The 17,713-nt window shown below is 55.0% G+C and overlaps 1 protein-coding gene across 3 annotated transcripts; it reads right to left on the bottom strand.

The window, feature by feature from the left end:
* Nucleotides 1–7,164: 7,164 nt before the first annotated feature.
* On the bottom strand, nt 7,165–16,470 carry SERPINH1 (serpin family H member 1). 3 transcript variants are annotated; one of them, XM_046016515.1, is made up of 5 exons: nt 16,317–16,470; nt 11,215–11,879; nt 10,755–10,853; nt 10,432–10,664; nt 7,165–8,162 (listed from the first exon to the last, which is right to left on the bottom strand). In XM_046016515.1, exons 2-5 carry the CDS (start codon nt 11,834–11,836, stop codon nt 7,860–7,862), a joined length of 1,257 nt encoding a protein of 418 aa, XP_045872471.1. In that variant the 5' UTR covers nt 11,837–11,879; nt 16,317–16,470; the 3' UTR covers nt 7,165–7,859. The 3 variants fall into 3 exon arrangements, with proteins under 3 accessions (XP_045872471.1, XP_045872468.1, XP_045872469.1); XM_046016512.1 differs by lacking the exon at nt 16,317–16,470 and adding an exon at nt 15,814–15,963; XM_046016513.1 differs by lacking the exon at nt 16,317–16,470 and adding an exon at nt 14,289–14,312.
* Between the last annotated feature and the right edge of the window lie 1,243 nt (nt 16,471–17,713).

Genomic DNA, 17,713 nt, shown 5'->3' with positions numbered 1-17,713 from the left:
GGCTCGATCCCAGGACCCCGGGATCATGACCCGAGCCGAAGGCAGAGGCTTTAACCCACTGAGCCACCCAGGCGCCCCTGTTTTTGTTTTTATTTTTGCACCAATTTCCAGCCCTCACTTCCAATCCAACACTATGACATGCCCACTCTACCTGCTAAGTAAATAGGGAATCTGCCCTCTTTCTTTATCGCCATCCCCTTTATACCTCACAATTATCCCAATTTGTAATTCTGCGTGGGAATTACATCACAGTACTCAGGGCATGAGAAATGTGCATTTCTTTACTCTGATAAATCAAATGAAATCTAGGTGGAGTCCCCTCCTCTCAATGCCAGGGTTGGCAGAACCTCTACTCTTATTAGTCATTTACCAGGAGGCTGCCCCCCTTCCTGGGGCCAGTCACAGACCCAGGAGGCTCAGGCCATCCTGAGAGGAAGACACACCCGTTACCACTGCAGCTGCTCCCAGTCCCAGCCAGGCAGGCACTGGTGGCCCCAGGCCCCTACACCATGCTTGGCTGGGAGCTCCCAAAGCCTGCCTAGACCGAGTGGTGTTTATGCCATTTCTCCAGGGACCCCTATAACCTATCCCTCAGAGGCCCCACGATCCAGCTCGCCAGCTCCCTGCCCTTTGTACACACACCCACCCCCTTCCCCAAGTCAGGCCACTCTACCTCCTCATCCATCAAAGAACCTACACTTTTTTTTTTTTGAGAGAGAGAGAGAGAGATAGAGAGAGAGAGAGCATGCCTGCACACACAAGGAGGGGAGGGGCAGAGGCAGAGGGAGAAGCAGACTCCCTGTTGAGCCCGGAGCCCGATCCAATGCAAGGCTCAATCTCAGGACCTTGAGACCCTATGACCTGAGCCAAAGCAGACACTTCACTGACTGAGCCACCCAGATGCCCCCAAACACCTACACTTTAATCCCCTCTCCTCCTCAAGCAGGCCACTTTTACATCCTCAACAGGCTTAGACCTGATTCTTGGGGGCCATCTCACACTCCCATCAACAATGGATGAGGGCTCCAATTCCTCCACAGTCTTGTCAACACTTGGTGTTGTCCTTTTTTTTTTTTTTTTCTATTATAGCAGTGATTTCTTTGCTGATTCCAAACCTTACACTTTTTCTTACACATCCAGTGTGTGTTGAGTGGATATCCAGGAATCCAGGCAATCACAGGCTGGGGCAGGTGGGCAGACTCTGTTCGGTACATGTTGAATGGGAGACACCTGTGGGACAGTTGGGGCGGGGTGTCTAGGAGACTCCTGGATGTAGGGGTCTCAGCCTTGGACAGGGATCTGGAATGAAGGCAGAGATGGGGACCTCACTGAAATTTGGGTGTCCATAGCCCTGGAAAGATATGTGAGGCTACAAGAGAGGGGTGTGTTTACCCAGGCAGAGTGTGGAAAGTGAGAGGAGGAGGGTCTAAGACAAAGCCTCGGGGAAACACCAGCATTTAAGGGACAGGAGAGGAAGGAGCCCGTGAGGGGAGCCTGCCACCAAGCAGCAGGGAGGTCAGAGGAGAACTAGAAAAGAATGTCGCCTCCAGGAAAGCATCAGGGAAGAAGACAGGATCCGAGACCATGAGTACTTCCCTCCCATATGGGTTAAGAAGTGTCCACTAAACCAAATAGGTAAGAAGTCAGTACATGTTGAAGTTTTGTGATGAAGTTCATTATACCGTTTTCTCAACTTTCACGTATGCTTAAAATTTTTCCTATTTCAAAAAAATTTTTTTAATTCCCATTGCACTGGCAGTAAAGAGATCACTGGCGAACTTGGCACAGGATCTCTGGAGTGGAAGAAACAGGAGCCTGATTCTAGGAAATGAAGGAGGAAAAGGAAGAGAAAGAGTACATTTTCACCCTGATGCTGACTGACATCCCAGGGAATGATCCCTGAGCCCATACACCTCAAGTATTCTGAGAAAAGCGATGACTGTGGATGACAGTCATTAATTACTTTGTTGGTAATAAATAATTACCTGGCCTCCCACCCAGGGACCGTTCTCAGGTAGACCCAGCAACAAACCAAGAGCTCTTCCTCGAAAGGAAGAAAACTGCTCACCAAGGAGAGCCTGGATTTGTTCCTAAATCCTAGACGGTTCTTCTGTCAGGGATCAAACACCACCCTCATCGGCCGCAGATACCGGAATCCCTTTGGGGTCATCAAAGCTCCTGGAAGAGCTGCCTTCCCTTCCGCCTGGACCACCCAGAAGCCTTCTCCCGCTCTGGGATGGCAGCTTACAGGCTACTCAGTAAACTCCTCAGAGCGGCTCACCAAATCATGGTAGAGATTGCCTCCCACACACACAGAAGCCCAACAAGGGTACTTTCTTTCTTTCCCTTTGCGGGATATGATGATTAATTTTATGTGTTGACTTGACTAGGCCACGGGATGCCAGGTGCCTTGGTCATGCATTATTCTGGGTGTGTGTCTGTGAAGGATGAGATTAACAATTGAATCTCTGGACTGAGCAAAGCAGACTGCCTCCCCAGGGCAGGAGGGCCTCACCTAATCCTTTGAAGGCTGGATTAGCACAAAAGGCTGAGTAAGGGAGAATGTGCTCTCTGCCTGATTGTCTTCAAGCGAGGACAGTGGTCTTCTGCCTTCAGACTAGAATTTACACTGTCTACTCACTTGCTTCTCAGGCCTTCGAACTTGGACTGGAACTATTATCATTGACTCTCCTGGATCTCTGGCTTGCCAACTGCTGACCTTGGGGTTTCTCAGCTCCATCATTGTGTGAGCCAATTCCCTACAGTAAATCTCTTTTTATCTATATCTACCTACATACGTTTATATCTATATCTGTATCAGGTATGTCTGTATCTTCTACTGATTCTGTTTCTATGGAGAATCGTAACACTAATCCTGACCACTGAACACCCAGAAACTTCACTCAGGGCAGGATTTATGTTCTTACAGGATTTATCTCCCATTCTCAGCGCATCTGTGCCTCATCAGTGCATCTGAAGCACCTGCTACTTTCCACTCTCCAAGTCCTAGGAACACGCTGTCGTCGAAGAAGCAGGCGAGGATGCTGTCCTGTCATTTGGGAGGACAATCAAAATCCCCAAAGATTAAATCATAGCTGAGAACCAGCAACTCGATGGGTTTCAAGACAAGAGGAGAGAGCTATCCTGCTGTCTCTGCCAAGAGAAAAAAGACCGCTTCTGTTGTTCTCTACAGAGGAAGACAAAAAAATTAGTTTCAGAGAGTTTCACATCAAGTGACAAAAAATATGTACATTTGCTCACACAAACACACACACATAAAATCCACACCTCGAATAGCAGTTACAACTGGAATTCTCATCTGAGCAAGGCACTGATGGCTCCCTGTCACTCTCTGAGCCCCGTGCCTTCTGCACAGACCATGCCGGCAAGTTAAAGGACACGTGACAGACACCATCCCTGCCACTTTGGAGTCTTTGATGACGGCACAAATTTCTGTGATTCTCCTGGAGTTGAACCATTGTTTCAAGCTATTGATTGGTAAGAAGGGGACATTCCAGGAGTTTTCACTCGTTCCTTTTCTATGAGAATGGCCCTTAGGCCTGGAGAGTCATGTGTGAATTCTACCTATAAATTTCTTTTTTTTTTAAGACTTTATTTATTTATTTGACAAATATCACAAGTAGGCAGAGAAGCAGGAAGAGAGAGAGGAGGAAGCAGGCTTCCCGCTGAGCAGAGAGCCCGATGAGGGGCTCAATCCTAGGACCCCGAGATCATGACCTAAGCCGAAGGCAGAGGCTTTAACCCACTGAGCCACCCAGGCACCCCCCGCCTATAAATTTCTATTGTTAGCCATGAAGCTAAGAGAATAATTCCAGGACGGGTCCAGAGTCTCACTGGGTGCCGCGAGCCTGGACTCGGGTCTAAACTCCAGTGACCGCCTGGTCCACTTGAGCCCCTGCACAGTGCTTCTCTGTGTCCTCGGAGATTAACGTTACATGGACTCAACATCTGCTCACCCCTGGAAAGGCTGTGTATTTTCCCTTCACAGAGCACAGTTCTCTTGCAAATGGCCCAGGAAAGATTTGGGGTGGAGAACTGAAGCTCTCTCTCATAGTGGCTCCAGTCAGGCTCCCAAAGCCCGAAAGGGAAGTGTCTGTCTGTTTACTGTTTTGTTGCTTCTGTTCTATAGATGAAGGACATAGAAACAGCCTGTTCCGTCCCTTTGGTCCTATTTGGCCTCTGAACAATTAACCTCTGCTGAAGATACGTAAGTTAGGGTAAGTTAGACCCTTCCAATCACGACCTGATGTCTGATGTTCCAGAAGGCCAAGTGCTGTTGCGTGTGCTCTGCTCCCCCGGGGCCCTGGCATTTCCACTGAAATCATGGAGCCCATTTCTGTGGCCGTGTTTCCACCAGCATTCCTCGCTTCCAGAGAACAAGCAGCACATCGTGTTTAAAGACACTTCCCTCACTAACATAGTTCCCAGTGTCTTGCTGAAGGGAGTTTCCTACAGGCTCCGTAAGAGGAAGTCAGGAGTGTGGAGCTTGGCTAGGGGCTATGTGAGTGGATCACACCGGGTAAACCCACCTCAGCTTTCCTCCCTCCCTTCGTCTTTGGGTTCCTTCCTCTAGTTTTCTTTTTTTAAGATTTTATTTATTTATTTATTTATTTGACAGAGATCACAAGTAGGCAGAGCAGCAGGCAGAGAGAGAGGAGGAAGCAGGCTCCCTGCTGAGCAGAGAGCCCAGGGCTGGCTCAATCCCACGACCCTGGGATCATGACCTGAGCCAAAGGCAGAGGCTTAACCCACTGAGCCACCCAGGTGCCCCTTCCTCTATTTTAAAGCAAGAAATTCCTGGCATTTCAGCATCAATAAAGCACAGTTCCTGATTGAATCTGGGGTTCAGCCAACAAGCTAAACCAACAATGAAAACCAGCCCTCACTGCCCAAACTGGAACACTGAATCTCAGGTAAATGTATCCTGTATTATAAACTCAGGGAACACCTGGGTGGCTAAGTCGGTTAAGCATCTGCCTTCAGCTCAGGTCATGATCCCAGGGTCCTGGGATGGAGCCCTGCATCGGGCTCCCTGCTTCACGGGGAGCCTGCTTCTCCCTCTCCCTCTGCCTGCCACTCTACATGCGTATCTCTGTTAAATAAATAACTAGAATCTTTTTTAAAAAAATTAAAAAATAAATGAATGAATGGAATTAATTGATTGATTAATTACTTCGGAAAATGAAATGATATTTCTGCCTCCATGGACTAGCACCCACAGAAAACGTTCCCACCTATGTTTTCCAGATTTTGTGCTAATGGAAATTAGCAAAGTCCTGCAATGCTTTGGGTATGCACGTGTCCTCCTTCTAGACTTGACTCCAGAGCCAGCCCCCAGAGGCAGGTGAGCATCGAACTCCAGCTGTGGGACTGGAGACAAGGAGAGTGAGTGGGCCATGAGAATGCCTGCCTCTGGCGGGTAGCCTGCAAGCATGCCCAGGCTCTTTAGCTGCTCCTGTTGTCAAGAGGTGGAACGTGTGCCTCACCCCTGGGATCTGGGCACACCTTATGACTGACAGAATGTAAAGGTGACATGAGGCCGGGCCCCAGGGCCTTAGCTCCTGCCTTCACCCTCTTAGAATCCTGAGGCCACCGTGCCAGGGAAAAGCCAGGATGCAGGACCACAGGTCAGGTCTGTCAGGCTCTGATGCCTCAGCCGCCAAACACCAGGGCACCTGCTGGACCACGTCCTTTGAGTGAGCATCTGTTAGTCACCTCCTCTGTACCAGGCCTTGTGTGAAGTCTAGGATGCAGCAGGACACAGGCAGACCAGGGCCTGCTCTCAAGGAGGTCTCAGCTGGGGTCTGTTTCCTCTTCCACAGGTGCAGGATCACAGGGATCCTTGGGGTTAAGGGAATCCCGTTGGTGACTGTGGAGTGTGGCAGTCACGCCTGTCCACTACTTTTCTCTTCCACAACCAGGAGGCTTTTGTTTCCATAGAGGCCAGGCCTCGTCGTTGACCTGCTGGGTGGCCTTGGGCTGGCCACTTCACCTCTCCGAGCCAGTCTTTTCATCTGTAACATGGGACAGTAGTGACTACCCCTTAGGGAAGCTCTGTAGAATTAACGAGATCACCCACAGCAGGGCCAGACCCATAGTCTACGCTCAGGAGAAAGTTAATCCCCATCTCCCCACACTTGCCCTACACTCAAGACCCTCACAATTGAGCAGTCCTCTCTCGGCGACTTTAACAACCAGTGTGGTGGGTGGGAATGACAGGACCTCCCTCCAATGGCCTTCGTTGGAAAGCTCACACAGGGCCTGGATGGGCCACTGGAGGCACTGTCCTGGCGTCCGGCCCCAGCCTGCCCTTGACCTGTCCCCCTCTGCCACCTGCTTGCCACCCTCCATGCCAGCAACTCCACTCTTCACTGTGAGGCGGGAGCAGACTTCTCACCACCTCCCGGGATGTGCCCAGATGGCAACAAGTAGCCTCAGGGCCCCCTTTGTGTCAGGGGGTTGCCCCCTCCCCCATCCCAAGGCCTGGTTTCCTTTCCTGCATGCTCCCAGCTGGTGAGGGAGCTGCTACAGGCTGAACTCTAGGGCCTGGAGTCCTTGTCTAGTCTCTGCGCATCTCTGAGCTGTGCTTATATGATCAGGATGATCATTAGGATGATCACTCCCGCCTAACTGGGCTCTTGTGGGGAATAAGTGGGACGCCATACATAGACCATAAGCAGGCTACACACACCTTTAGAATCTGGCCAGGTCCCCTCCTGCCCTTCCTGGTTGGCACCGAGGGGGAGCTAGCCAAAGTACTAGAAGCAATTCCAGCTCAGCCCCCCTGGCTGTGCTGGGGGTCTCTGCAGGTTATCTCCCTCAGCCTCCGTCATCCTACCACTAACACAGGGGTAATTCCTACCTATCCAAGCTGCTAAGAGGTTTGGATAAAATTATATCAAGTGTTCAAGTCTGGAACGCCCTAGACTCCTGGCCTAGCACTAGCATTCCTGCCCCACAGCCACCTCTCTAGTACAGCCAGAGTCAAGACAATTTCCCCAGTCAGGGTGGACCGGCCCTGCGGTTATCTGCTGGCATTTCAGGGCTGGAGATGGACCCTGGCTACAAAGAAGGAGCCCTTGTCCCCTGGGAAGAACGACCTGGGAATCTCAGATCCAATCACCCTCCAACCTCCAACAAAACTTCACTGGAAAAGTTTTATTGAAAAAGAAATTGTACAAATAAGTTCTTGGTTTGACAGCAACAAAGGCTCATTTTCCCCCTGCCCTTCCCACCTTTGAACATCTACAAAAGGAGAAAAAAAAAAGTTCATCCCCATGATGCCTGATCAGAGTCTGCCCATGAGTGCCCCCCACCATGAGCAGGTTCCTGATCCCTCTCTCTGGGGCCAGGGCCATCGTGGGGGTGCTTATCCCAGGGGCTGCAGCACCTCATTATTTAGAGGGGAATTGGGAGAGGACTGGAATAGAGCTGGAGAGAGGGCTGAGGTGATGATAGGGTCGGGAAAAGAGGGCCCCCGTTCCACAGGGCTGGGCTAAAGCCCCCTAGCCATCTCACAGATGAGAAAGCACTTGGCTATAAATATGAACACTGATTGAGGCAGGCTTAATTCCAGGATGCTGAGGGCAGGACATGCCAACTGCCCCAGGCCCACAGAATGTGGGGTGTCTGGGCTCAGCATCATGGTATCTGGGGGCCCACATCCAGACAGAGTCAATTCTGCCTGGGAAGATCTGCTCAGACACCCAGGAAGCCTGCTCTGTTTTCCCACCCCCACCCCATGGCACATCCAAGGTCGGTACCTCAGCTCCCCCCCATAGCACCCATGTGTCTCAGGAGCCTTGGGCTGCCTCCTGCCATCCCGTCACCCTGGGGCCCTACAGCTCATCTCGCATCTTGTCACCCTTGGGCCGGACCAGGCGCCCAATGAACAGCAGGGAGCCAGTCTGGGTGTCTCGAACCAGGAAGATGAAGGGGTGGTCAGCGTAGAAGAGCTTGGGACTGCGCAGCTCCTCACGCCCGTAGATGTCCTGGTCGAAGGGGTTGCCCTCTGTGTCCCACTCGAAGGCGGTGGCGTGGAACACGCTGGCCAGGTACAGGTCCTTCTTGCCTGACATGCGTGACAGGTCTGCCTTGTTCTTGTCGATGGCCTCAGTCAGACCCAGTCCAGCCAGGTGTTTCTGTGGGAGAAGGGGGGTGCCAGGTGAGGTCACAGTGGGCAAGGCTCCTAGACCCTCACCCTCCGCCCATACCACCCATCACTTCCTATGCTGTCTGTTCCCCTCCCGGTCCCCTTCTATGTGCTGGACATGATGTGGGCCTTCTGAACCATGGCCTCGTCACTCTCATGACAACCCTCCAAGACCTTCTAATCACCACTTCGCAGATGAGGAAATTGAGGTTGGGGAAAGGGAAGAATTTATCCCTGGTCCTGCCAAGCAATCCGGATCAGTGCTTCTCAAAGCAGGGGTTGTGGACAGCCAGTATGGGCAGCACCCAGAAGCTTATAAGAAACATACATTTCCTGACCCACTCCCTCCCACAGCCACTGTCTCAGTCTCCAGGGGTGGAGGGAAACTTCATTAAAATCTCTAGGTAATTCTTGGCACGCTCAAACATGAGGAAGACTAATCTAAGGATAGCTAACCCTGGGACTTAGAGCCTGTCCAGAGTGACAGATGCCTGGGACTTGCTTCAAAATAATCTGATGGGGGAGGAATGGGTGTTTAGGTGAATCCTTATTGGTCATGAGTTAATGAGGGTTGAAGCAGGTGATGGATACAGGAGAGCTCATTATGCTGGTCTCTCTATTTTTAATATATTTCCATAGAAAGAAAACACAGTCTCACAAACATGCATGCACACACACACACACACACACACACACACACACACACACACACTTTCCATGGCTCTGCAAAGGCCCTGGAAGCCAAGTACAAGCTCTTTCACACGTGAACTGTGTTTGCACCGTGGCCTCACCCCTAGCAGGCTCTAGCTGGCTCCCTTTCTGACAGCCTCACTGAACCATCCTCACCCACAACGGTGTCTCGATGGCCGACCCACATCCCGGTAAGGTGCTTTCACCATCCCATCTTCCAGGAAGCCTTCCCTCTCCCCAAGACTGCAGCCCTGCCTCCCTGCGGCTCAGCACCCCAGCCTCGTTCTGTTTCAGTGTCTGGGCCTGTCTCCGGCCCTCAGCTCAGAGCTCTCCCAGGGCAGGGCCCTGGTCCCAAATCCTCCCTGGCTCTCAGCGAGGAACACGCAGCCATGGAGGGCTGCCGTCTGAGTCCCCAGCGGCCTCGGACTTCAGTCTTCTGCAGAACAGCCCACTTCCCCGGCAGGACCAAATAGGCATCTGATCTGGGGTCCTGAGGGTCAGGGGTCCTGAGGCAGGTGTTCCAGACCCAGCCAGCGATTCCAGTCCCAACGACCCTATACAAGTTACACTCTTCCCATTTCCCAACTCCGTGTACTCGCTGGACTGGTGTGTCCGCACAGGGTTCCAAGAAGACACATGAGAGAAAAGGGGACAATGGAGTCAGGTAGCAGTGACTACAGGAGGAGGAGCTGGGGAGGGCCTGGGACAGGCTCAGGACACAGGGAGGGCCCATGTCTGGAAAGCGCAGCTCAATCCACAGTACAGACTCACAAGTGCCCCATTTTGTCTCAAGCTTTCTGTCCACTGCAGCTTAGCAGTGAGTCTCAATCAACCCTGTGAGGGAGAAGCTTGCCAAGGAACCCTTTCTGGCATTCAAGGCAGGAATGAGATAAAAGCTTCCTCTTTTGAGTATGTAAAGAAGTCTCTCTGGACGGACAAGGCCACCCTGAGTTTTCACCTTGAGGACTAACTACAGCTCCACCACTGACTAGCCAGCGTGACCTCAGCGAGTCCCGGCTTCTCTCAGAGCCACGGGCCACCACCCAGGGTGGTCACGAGGGGAAAAGACTGTTGAGCACGTGGCTTTGGGTTCCGGTCGTGGCTGGTGCCACACAGCTGGCAGCCATTGTTAGTCTTACTGCTGCATGGGCGTCGAGGTGGGCTTGAACAGCCCATCACTGGGGGCACCTCAGACTCTCTGAGGGCACGGCCTGGCACCAGCCGCCTAAGCCACCGTCTGTGTGACTCTGGAGAAGCTGTTTAACCTTCCTGAGCCTCCATTTCCTCATTTGTAAGGAGCTCGATAGCCCTACCTGAAGAAGCTGTTTTGAGCATGAAAAGTTTAATATATATGAAGTACTCTGTATACAGCAGGCGCCCAATTATATTTAGCTACTGAGATCATCATCGTGTTCCCAGAACAGGTTCCATGCCTCCTTCCCCAGCAGCGCCCAGTCCTGCCTGGACACCCACAGAGGCTCAGGACAGCCCTGTTGAGCGGACAGATGGGCGCCCCAAGAACCCCTCTCCTGCAGGCCCTGCAGCCCCCAAGCGGAGCCGCCCCTCACCTGCAGGTCGTGGGTCACCTCTACTACCCCCTTGGGCAGGGAGATGGCAACAGCTTTCTTCTGCATCTTCCCCATCCAGATCTTCAGCTGCTCCTTGGTCAGAAGCTTCTCCAGGCGCTCCAGGGGCTCCACATGGTGCGGCATGAGGATGAGGAGGCTGGACAGCTTGTGGGCCAGGGGCATCTCCACCATCTGCAGCTTCTCCTTCTCGTCATCGTAGTAGTTGTAGAGTCCTGTGGGGACAGCAGGGAGGCCGCTGGGCGGGCCAGGCCCCAGGCACCCTCACACCCCCAGCTCGGCCCCCGGCTTGGCAGGGCACCCACCTGTGCGGTGCATCATCGTCACGCCGACGGTATACGAGCGGGTCACCATGAAGCCTCGGTTGTCCACCATCTTGTGGTGGAACTTCTCGTCCCAGTGCGCTGTAGCGGGAGGCAGAACAGGGTCGGAAACGGGCCCCCGCTTGGGAAACACACCTTCGTTCCAGTCTTTGGAGCTCAGCGGCAGCCCCCCTTCCCTCTCAGCACCCACCCCCTGGAGTACATGCTTCCCCCACTTTGGGGGACTGGGATGCTGGCCCCAGGACACTACCGGAAGCTATGGCTCTCTACAGTCAGGGCCTGGCTGTTTCCACGTGACGGGGAATGCCTTCCGGAGGAGGACCCTCAGCTCAGCGACCACCCACCTTCGCCCTCCACTTGGCACCTGTCAGGCATTTAGGCGGCCCCTGCGGAGCTGCAGCCAACCCCCCCGCCCCGCCCCACCACCCCTGCCCAGACTCACGCTTGAAGAACATGGCGTTGACCAGCAGCGCGCCATCCGTCCGCTCCACGTCCTTGGTGACCTCGGGCAGCTTGCCGTCGGTGGTCTGCGCGGCCCACTCATTGATGGACTGCAGGGCGCTGCGCTTGTCACGGAAGTTGATCTTGGAGTGCTCGCAGTTGTAGTGCTGCTTGCTGCTGCGCACGAAGTCCTCCGCGAAGCTCACCGAGCTGGGCCCGTACAGGCGGCTGCCCAGCTTCCAGGTCACGTTGCGCGCTGTGCTATTGCTGAAGGCACGCAGCAGCTCGCCCAGGCCCGCGTGCACCTCCTCGTCGCGCAGCTGCTCTGCACTCAGCACCGCCTTGGCCTGGGACGCCGTGGCGGCCTTGCCCCCCAGCGACACGAGCCCCAGGGATGAGGCCACCACCACAGGCGACAGCAGGATGTTCTCCACTGCCTGGTCCTTGGCCATGGCCTGGTACAGGTTGAAGGCCAGGCCGGCACTGCGCTCAGCCAGCGTGGCCGCTTTGGGACTCAGCTTCTCTGCGGTGCCTGGGGCCGCCGCGGCCGCTGGCTTCTTCACCTCGGCGGCCAGGGCCATGGCCAGGAGGCAGCAAGTGCTGGTAAGTAGGAGGAAGCGCATGGCTGGGAGGTGGGTGGTATGCACCACGAAGGACCTGTGAGGGCTGCAGAGAGGGTGGGCCTGAAACCCCGGGTATTCCTCTCTGATGACCATCCCCAGGCTTCCGGCAGCAAGAAAGCCCCAAGTTCTGAGGAACCCAGCCCAAACTCAGAGCTGTCCAGAGCCGAGGTCTTACTCGGCCCACTCTCTGAGGCCGCCTCTGAGCTCCTCATCCAAAACAGCGTTTCTAGCAAGCCACCACCTCCTCCCAATTGATTTCTGAGGCTCAACTGACAACACTCGGTCTTATGCATTCATTTTGCACTACCTCCATGCCTAACTAGACTGGGACCTCCATGAGGACAGGAACCATCTGGCCAGTCTGGTTTCCCTGTGTATCTCCAGCGCCTAGCACACAACAGGCCTCAGCTATTCCTGAATGAACAGAAACCAGGGCCACTCGGCCAGAGTCAGGGTCCTCAGTTTGCATAAAGATTAGCTCTGATCTCACACCACCCCAGGGGCCTTCTCCCAGTGGAAGAAAGTGGCAGATGTACTGAGGGTCTGCATGAAGCACAGGTGCCTGGGCAAAGGATGTCCTGTTGGGTCAGGCGAAGGCCTACTCCTCCCCCTGTGCCTTTCCTTCTGCCCCGGGATGTTAATGAGTCACTGGTTGGCTCACTCATTAAGCGGGGAAGCCCAGATGCTCCACTCTGCTGCCCCACGGTGCCCTTGCATGTCACCTCCTCACTCGGCCTTGGTCCCCATTTTCCAAGCTGTCGGGGTCTAGGTCTCCATGCCCAAGGCCTGTGTCCTAGCAGGGACAGGACTGCCCAGCTCTCCACGGTCCCTGGCACAAAGGGGAAATTCCCAGGACACAAGCTGAGTGCGGGGTAGGTTTCCTGAGAGGAAGGATACTGGAGGAGGGGTAGGTCACAGCTCAGTGGAGCAATGACACCCCTCCCCTTCACCAGAGGCTGGCCAGATGTGTATTTGCAGGAAGCAGGTTCCATTCTGCCCTCCCATCTGACAGTCGCTGCCACCCAGGCCCTCTGCTCTATGGCTTCAGGGTGGGCAAAACCCACCCCCCAAACTACAGTGGTAGCAGTGGCCCCTAAAACAAGCCTCACTCGCCTCTCTGGGGCCTCTAACCAGGACAGTCTCTCTGCATGGGATACATCCCCCCTACTTTCATGCAGGACAGAAGAGGAGATGACAGGGAAAGGAAAGCGTTGGAAGAACTCTAGGGAGGCTGGGACCCCACTGCTCTGGCAGATCCCATCTTGTGGTTGTCCAGAAAGTGCAAATTCGGAAGCCTGGTGGAAGACCCTCAGGACCCTCAGGACAGATCCTGCAGGCCTGTCTATAGGAGCTCCAGGTTTCTCCGGCTATACACGCTATAGCTACCCTATGAACCAGGGCAGGTCCCCCCTCCCTGGGCTGCCAGCTCTTTGAAGGTACAGTGTAAAGGGAAAGCAAAAGATGCATGGGAGAGGGATGGGGTGGGGGGAGGAAAGGCACAGAGAGACCCATACCCTACCGAGAGTCCAGACTGGGGAGATCATCTATCCCAGGTGCCCGGCTGCCTTCCTCCCAGCCCTAGCTCCTTCCCCACCAGGCCTGGAGCCTCAAAAGCAGAATGACCATAGGATTATTGCACAAACAAGGACACCTAAGAAAATGAAATGGAGCACTACTGATGATTACACCAGGACAACAAACATATGGCCACTCTATTAAAAGGCCACCACTAGTTCATACAGCTGTGATGCCAGAGCAGAGACCCTGGGCAGAGGCCACAAGAAACTCATTAGAAGAAAGTCAAGGAGCCCAGATCACAGCTCCGCCACGCGGCAGACACCATCTTGACAGCCCCCACCCACAGCCAACTAGAACCTCAAAGGACTGGGAGGGGCCTTCCAAGAAAGCGCCAAATGACTAGTTTAGGATCCCTCAGGCAGCCACAGAGCTGCGCTCCTGCTCCTGCTCCTGCTCCTGCTCCACTCTGGCTCTAGGTGACGTGGCAGGCTGAAAACGGAATTATCTGCATCCGCCAGCAGAGGGGGGCTTCCAGCTTGGGAAGCAGGAGGCCTGGGTTCAGGTCCCAAGGGGTGGCCCAGGGCCTTCCTGGCCTTGGCTTTGAGTATGCTCATCTGGCTCTGCAAGGAGATGCATGGCTGTGTAGAGGGCTGCCTTGTTAATCCAGCAGCAGTCACAGAGGAAGACAAGTCACGGCAAGCAAGCCAGCTTCCCGCAGCCCAGCAGCCCAGCCCACGTTGCCAGAGAGAAATCCCAGGCCCGAGGCCATGGTTAGACACGATTTTACAGTCCCACAAAGGACAGGAGCCAAGAGCTGGGCCCACAGCCAGACTCAACTGAGACTGGATTCCGGGCTTCTATAAGAGGGGAAGGGTAGCAAATTTTCGGAGGGTCACAAGAGGGGATCTCAAACAATTGAGGGAGTCTAAAGTACCTTGAAACTGCCTCAGAAGGAGGTCAATGCCTGCCTTTTTCATTCTGAAAGAAAACAGAAGAGTGAGGAGGGTGGGATAGGGCAGAGCTGGGGTGGGTGGTGGTGAGGGAGGGGCCTGGAAGGCCTAAGCCCCAAAATGGGACTCTCCCCCTGGCACAAAGAAAGGTTTAACCAGTCCCAGATCCACAGGGACCTTGGAGGCTGTCCACCTCACTGGGCAGTGGGAGCAACTGAGGCCAGCAAGGGGGGAGGGAGGCACCCCAGGTCCCACAGGATCAGTGGGGGTCAGGCCTCCTAGCTCAGGGCTCCTTCTTCCCAGAAGCACCCACAGAGCCTCCTGAGGAAGCCAGGATGTGGAATCCTGTTACACAGGGAGTTAAAAAAAATTCTGCTGGGAATCCTGGTGACCAGAGACAAAAGGAGTGGATCAGATCGGGAGGCCTCGGGAAGTGGGGGATGGGCAGATAAACCATCTGAGGACAGGAGGGTGTGGTACCAGCCAGAGACTTCCAGGGAACCAAGGCCCCCTAATTTTCCTCCGGCCTCCATCCGGGCCCTATAGCCCAGAGGGACATGCTGGACGGAAACCGGGAAGAGGAGGGGCCAGGCCTCCTGGCCATGCTGGAAGTGGTTTCATTCTTTCTCCACTCTAGCCACCTCAGGAATGTCCCTGGGCTGGGGGGAGGGAACCCTGGCCTCTGGAAGTAGTGCCTTAACGGTGCAGTTACCCCCAGAACCAGGAGGCAGTGGACAGAATTAAGTGCCTTCTAGTCAGCTAACCCTTCCCTCCTGGGTGGGGGGATAGGGACCCAGCTGTTTCCTACACCCCCACCCCCCACCCCCGATCTGGAAGGAGGTCGGGGAGACGGTGCTGGTCAAGTTCCTCCTTTAGCTGCCAACATCTACCGGTGCAGACTGCTGATCAGAAAAGGAGCAACTATTGGTGACCCCTCCCAAACTGTGGGGAACCCAAGACACACACAGCCCGCCGCCCTGAGAAGAGCCTAGACTATTTCACCTCCTTTCCTACCTTCAGGAAGCTCCCCCCACCCACAAGCCCGTCAGGAGCTGGTCCACCCACCCCTGATGAGACCTGGGCCTCAGCCCCAGAGGCGGAGGCACCATTAACTGTAAAACTGGCCTGGCCTCCTACCCCAGACCCCATCTTCTCCCTTCTGGTTCCCACACAGAGGCGAGTCCCAGCATCCTGGCTCCCAGACCCACTGTTTCCTTTCTGCCATCGCAACCCCTGCCCCATACTTCTGTAGAACTCCGCACTTTGTCCCAGCCTCCCAGTGCTCCGACTCCCCGCCCCGCCCTACTCCTACAGGATCACTCGGCCACCACCATCTACCCCCAGACTCCCGATCCCAAACGCTCCAGCTGCTCCCAGGGTGCCAGGGCCTCCAGTGTGCGGGCTCTGGGTTGGGCCCCAACCCCTCCCCGAGGGCCTCCCAACCCCTCTCACTCTCCGGAGCACTCCCTCAAGGCGCCGGCTGCGCGCTCGCCGGCCCCCCGCCCTCACCTGGGCCGGGCGGGCTGGCGCCGGACAAGAGTCCCAATCGAGCCGCGGACCGATTCCACTCTCCACCGCTCCCGGCTCCCCAGGTCTATATATGGCGTTCCCCTCCTCCCGCCCGTCCCGAGAAACTTCTGGAAAGTTGGAAAAGCTTCCGGAGGGCGCCCCAGCTCCGCCACAAAAAGCCAAAGACCTCCCCCAGACCGCCCCGGCTCCCGCCCCTCCCTCTGCAGGCTTTCACCCGGCCCCTGGGTCCTACTGCCCCCCACACCGGGCGGGGCGCGAGGAACCCCCGCAGAGAGGCTGGGCGCTGAGACCTGCAAGACCTGCACAGCGGGCGGGTGACCTTTGACTCGGCGGACACTGCGGATACTCCAGACCTTCGAGGTCCTGGAGATGGAGAGCGGCGGGGGAGGGCGGTCGTTCGAACCGCTAAGCTGGATGGAACACTGAGTTCCTGGGTCCAGCTCCCAGGAGAGGAGCTCCCTCCGCCCCACATGCAGGCTTACCCCGGTCACACACCCTTCCAGCAGCCCTTTCCCTCGCAGGGGTTCTGCCCGGAGGCGATCCACTCTCCCGTTTTAGAGCGGAAACTTAATTAGGTCCCCGGACACAACCCTCCTCGGTCAGGGTCCCTCGCCTTTGTCTGAGAGGAGGTGGTCAGAAATTGAGAGGCCGTTATCTTTCTCCATCCACAGCTTATCCTGAACAGCTCGACCTCAGCGACTGCCCTGCCGGTAGGATCCCAAAAGGGATCCTACGGGGCCCAATACCTGACCCTAACTCTGGGAAGTCCTGACAGAGGCGGAGACTCCGGGAACGTCGTGGTTTGGCCGGGTTTGGACAAGTGCACAGGAAGGAGAACCTTGGCTGTCCACTAAGGACTACGTTGTATGATTCTAAGCAAGTTACTTGCCTTTTCCGGGCCAAGTTCCTTCTTTGGCTGTGAAATGTGCGGCTGTCATTCCTTGCCTAACGCCCCCTACCCCCTTGCTTCCCAGTCTGTGTATCTGTCTCCACTCTCCTTGGTTATCCCTGCCTCCTCCCAGGGCTCCAGGGCTCATTAACAACCCCTCTCACCCTACCCCTCCCACAACTGATAGTCCCCTGAGCCCCGAGGTAAGCTGGGTGGGTATTCAGGTCTGTGCTAGGTGCTGAAGCCACAGCTGAGAACAGGACAACGCCCTGCGCTCAGGGATGTACAGTGTGAGGAGGTAAGGCGCATGTTAGTAGGGAACTCGGCAGAAGATTATTTAGGACATCCCACTACCTCCCACGAGTGCAGTGATGGCTAACAGATGAGCCCAGTATAGAGAGGACAGGGCAGGGCAGAGAGACACTTCATTCATTCATTTGTTCAACCAATCATTCAGCTGGGCTGAGTGTCTTCTTTCTTCCAGGTGCATCCTTGGATCTTGGGGAGCCAAAGATGGTGAACCATCTGGGTCCCCAGCAGCAGGGGTGGGGGAAGGGCCCTTTCCCTTTCCGGTGGTGACTAACTCCAAAGTCTGGGTTAGGTGCTGCTGCTCAGAGTTTGAGGAAGAGGACTGTGGGAAATCTTAGATTCCAAGAGCTTCAGACTCTTTGAGTCAGGGTCAAAGAATCAGAGAGGACTTGAATCCGAAAGTGACCATCATAGAAGGTCATATCTTACTCGAGTCCCCATGGAATCTTTGAATCCATCTAGAGAATCTTAGAGGGTTAAATCTGAGAGTCAGAGAAGCTAGGAAGAAAAGGAGCAGGAACTCGGGGCTGCAAGGCATCTCAGAGGTCATGGGTTCCTGTATGTGGCCCCTGGCAGGAGCCTCTCTGCAGTATCCCAAAGGCAAGTGCACAGCCTCTCCTAGAACAGGGAGTTCAAGCCCCACAGAGGCAGCCCAGTATTCTTTCTTAGGATAGGTCGGAT

The sequence above is a fragment of the Meles meles genome, chromosome 8, assembly GCF_922984935.1.
Source record: "Meles meles chromosome 8, mMelMel3.1 paternal haplotype, whole genome shotgun sequence".
Lineage (NCBI taxonomy): Eukaryota > Metazoa > Chordata > Mammalia > Carnivora > Mustelidae > Meles > Meles meles.
The sequence above is the reverse complement of the archived record's forward strand: the minus strand, read 5'-3'. Positions and strand labels throughout refer to the sequence as shown.

Coding starts and splice junctions, on each gene's coding strand:
- SERPINH1 (XM_046016515.1), bottom strand. CDS start 11,836: ATGCGCTTCCTCCTACTTACCAGCACTTGCTGCCTCCTGGCCATGGCC. Junction 10,854..11,214: donor CAACGCCATGTTCTTCAAGC/GTGAGTCTGGGC, acceptor CTCCCGCTACAG/CGCACTGGGACGAGAAGTTC. Junction 8,163..10,431: donor AGGTGACCCACGACCTGCAG/GTGAGGGGCGGC, acceptor CTTCTCCCACAG/AAACACCTGGCTGGACTGGG.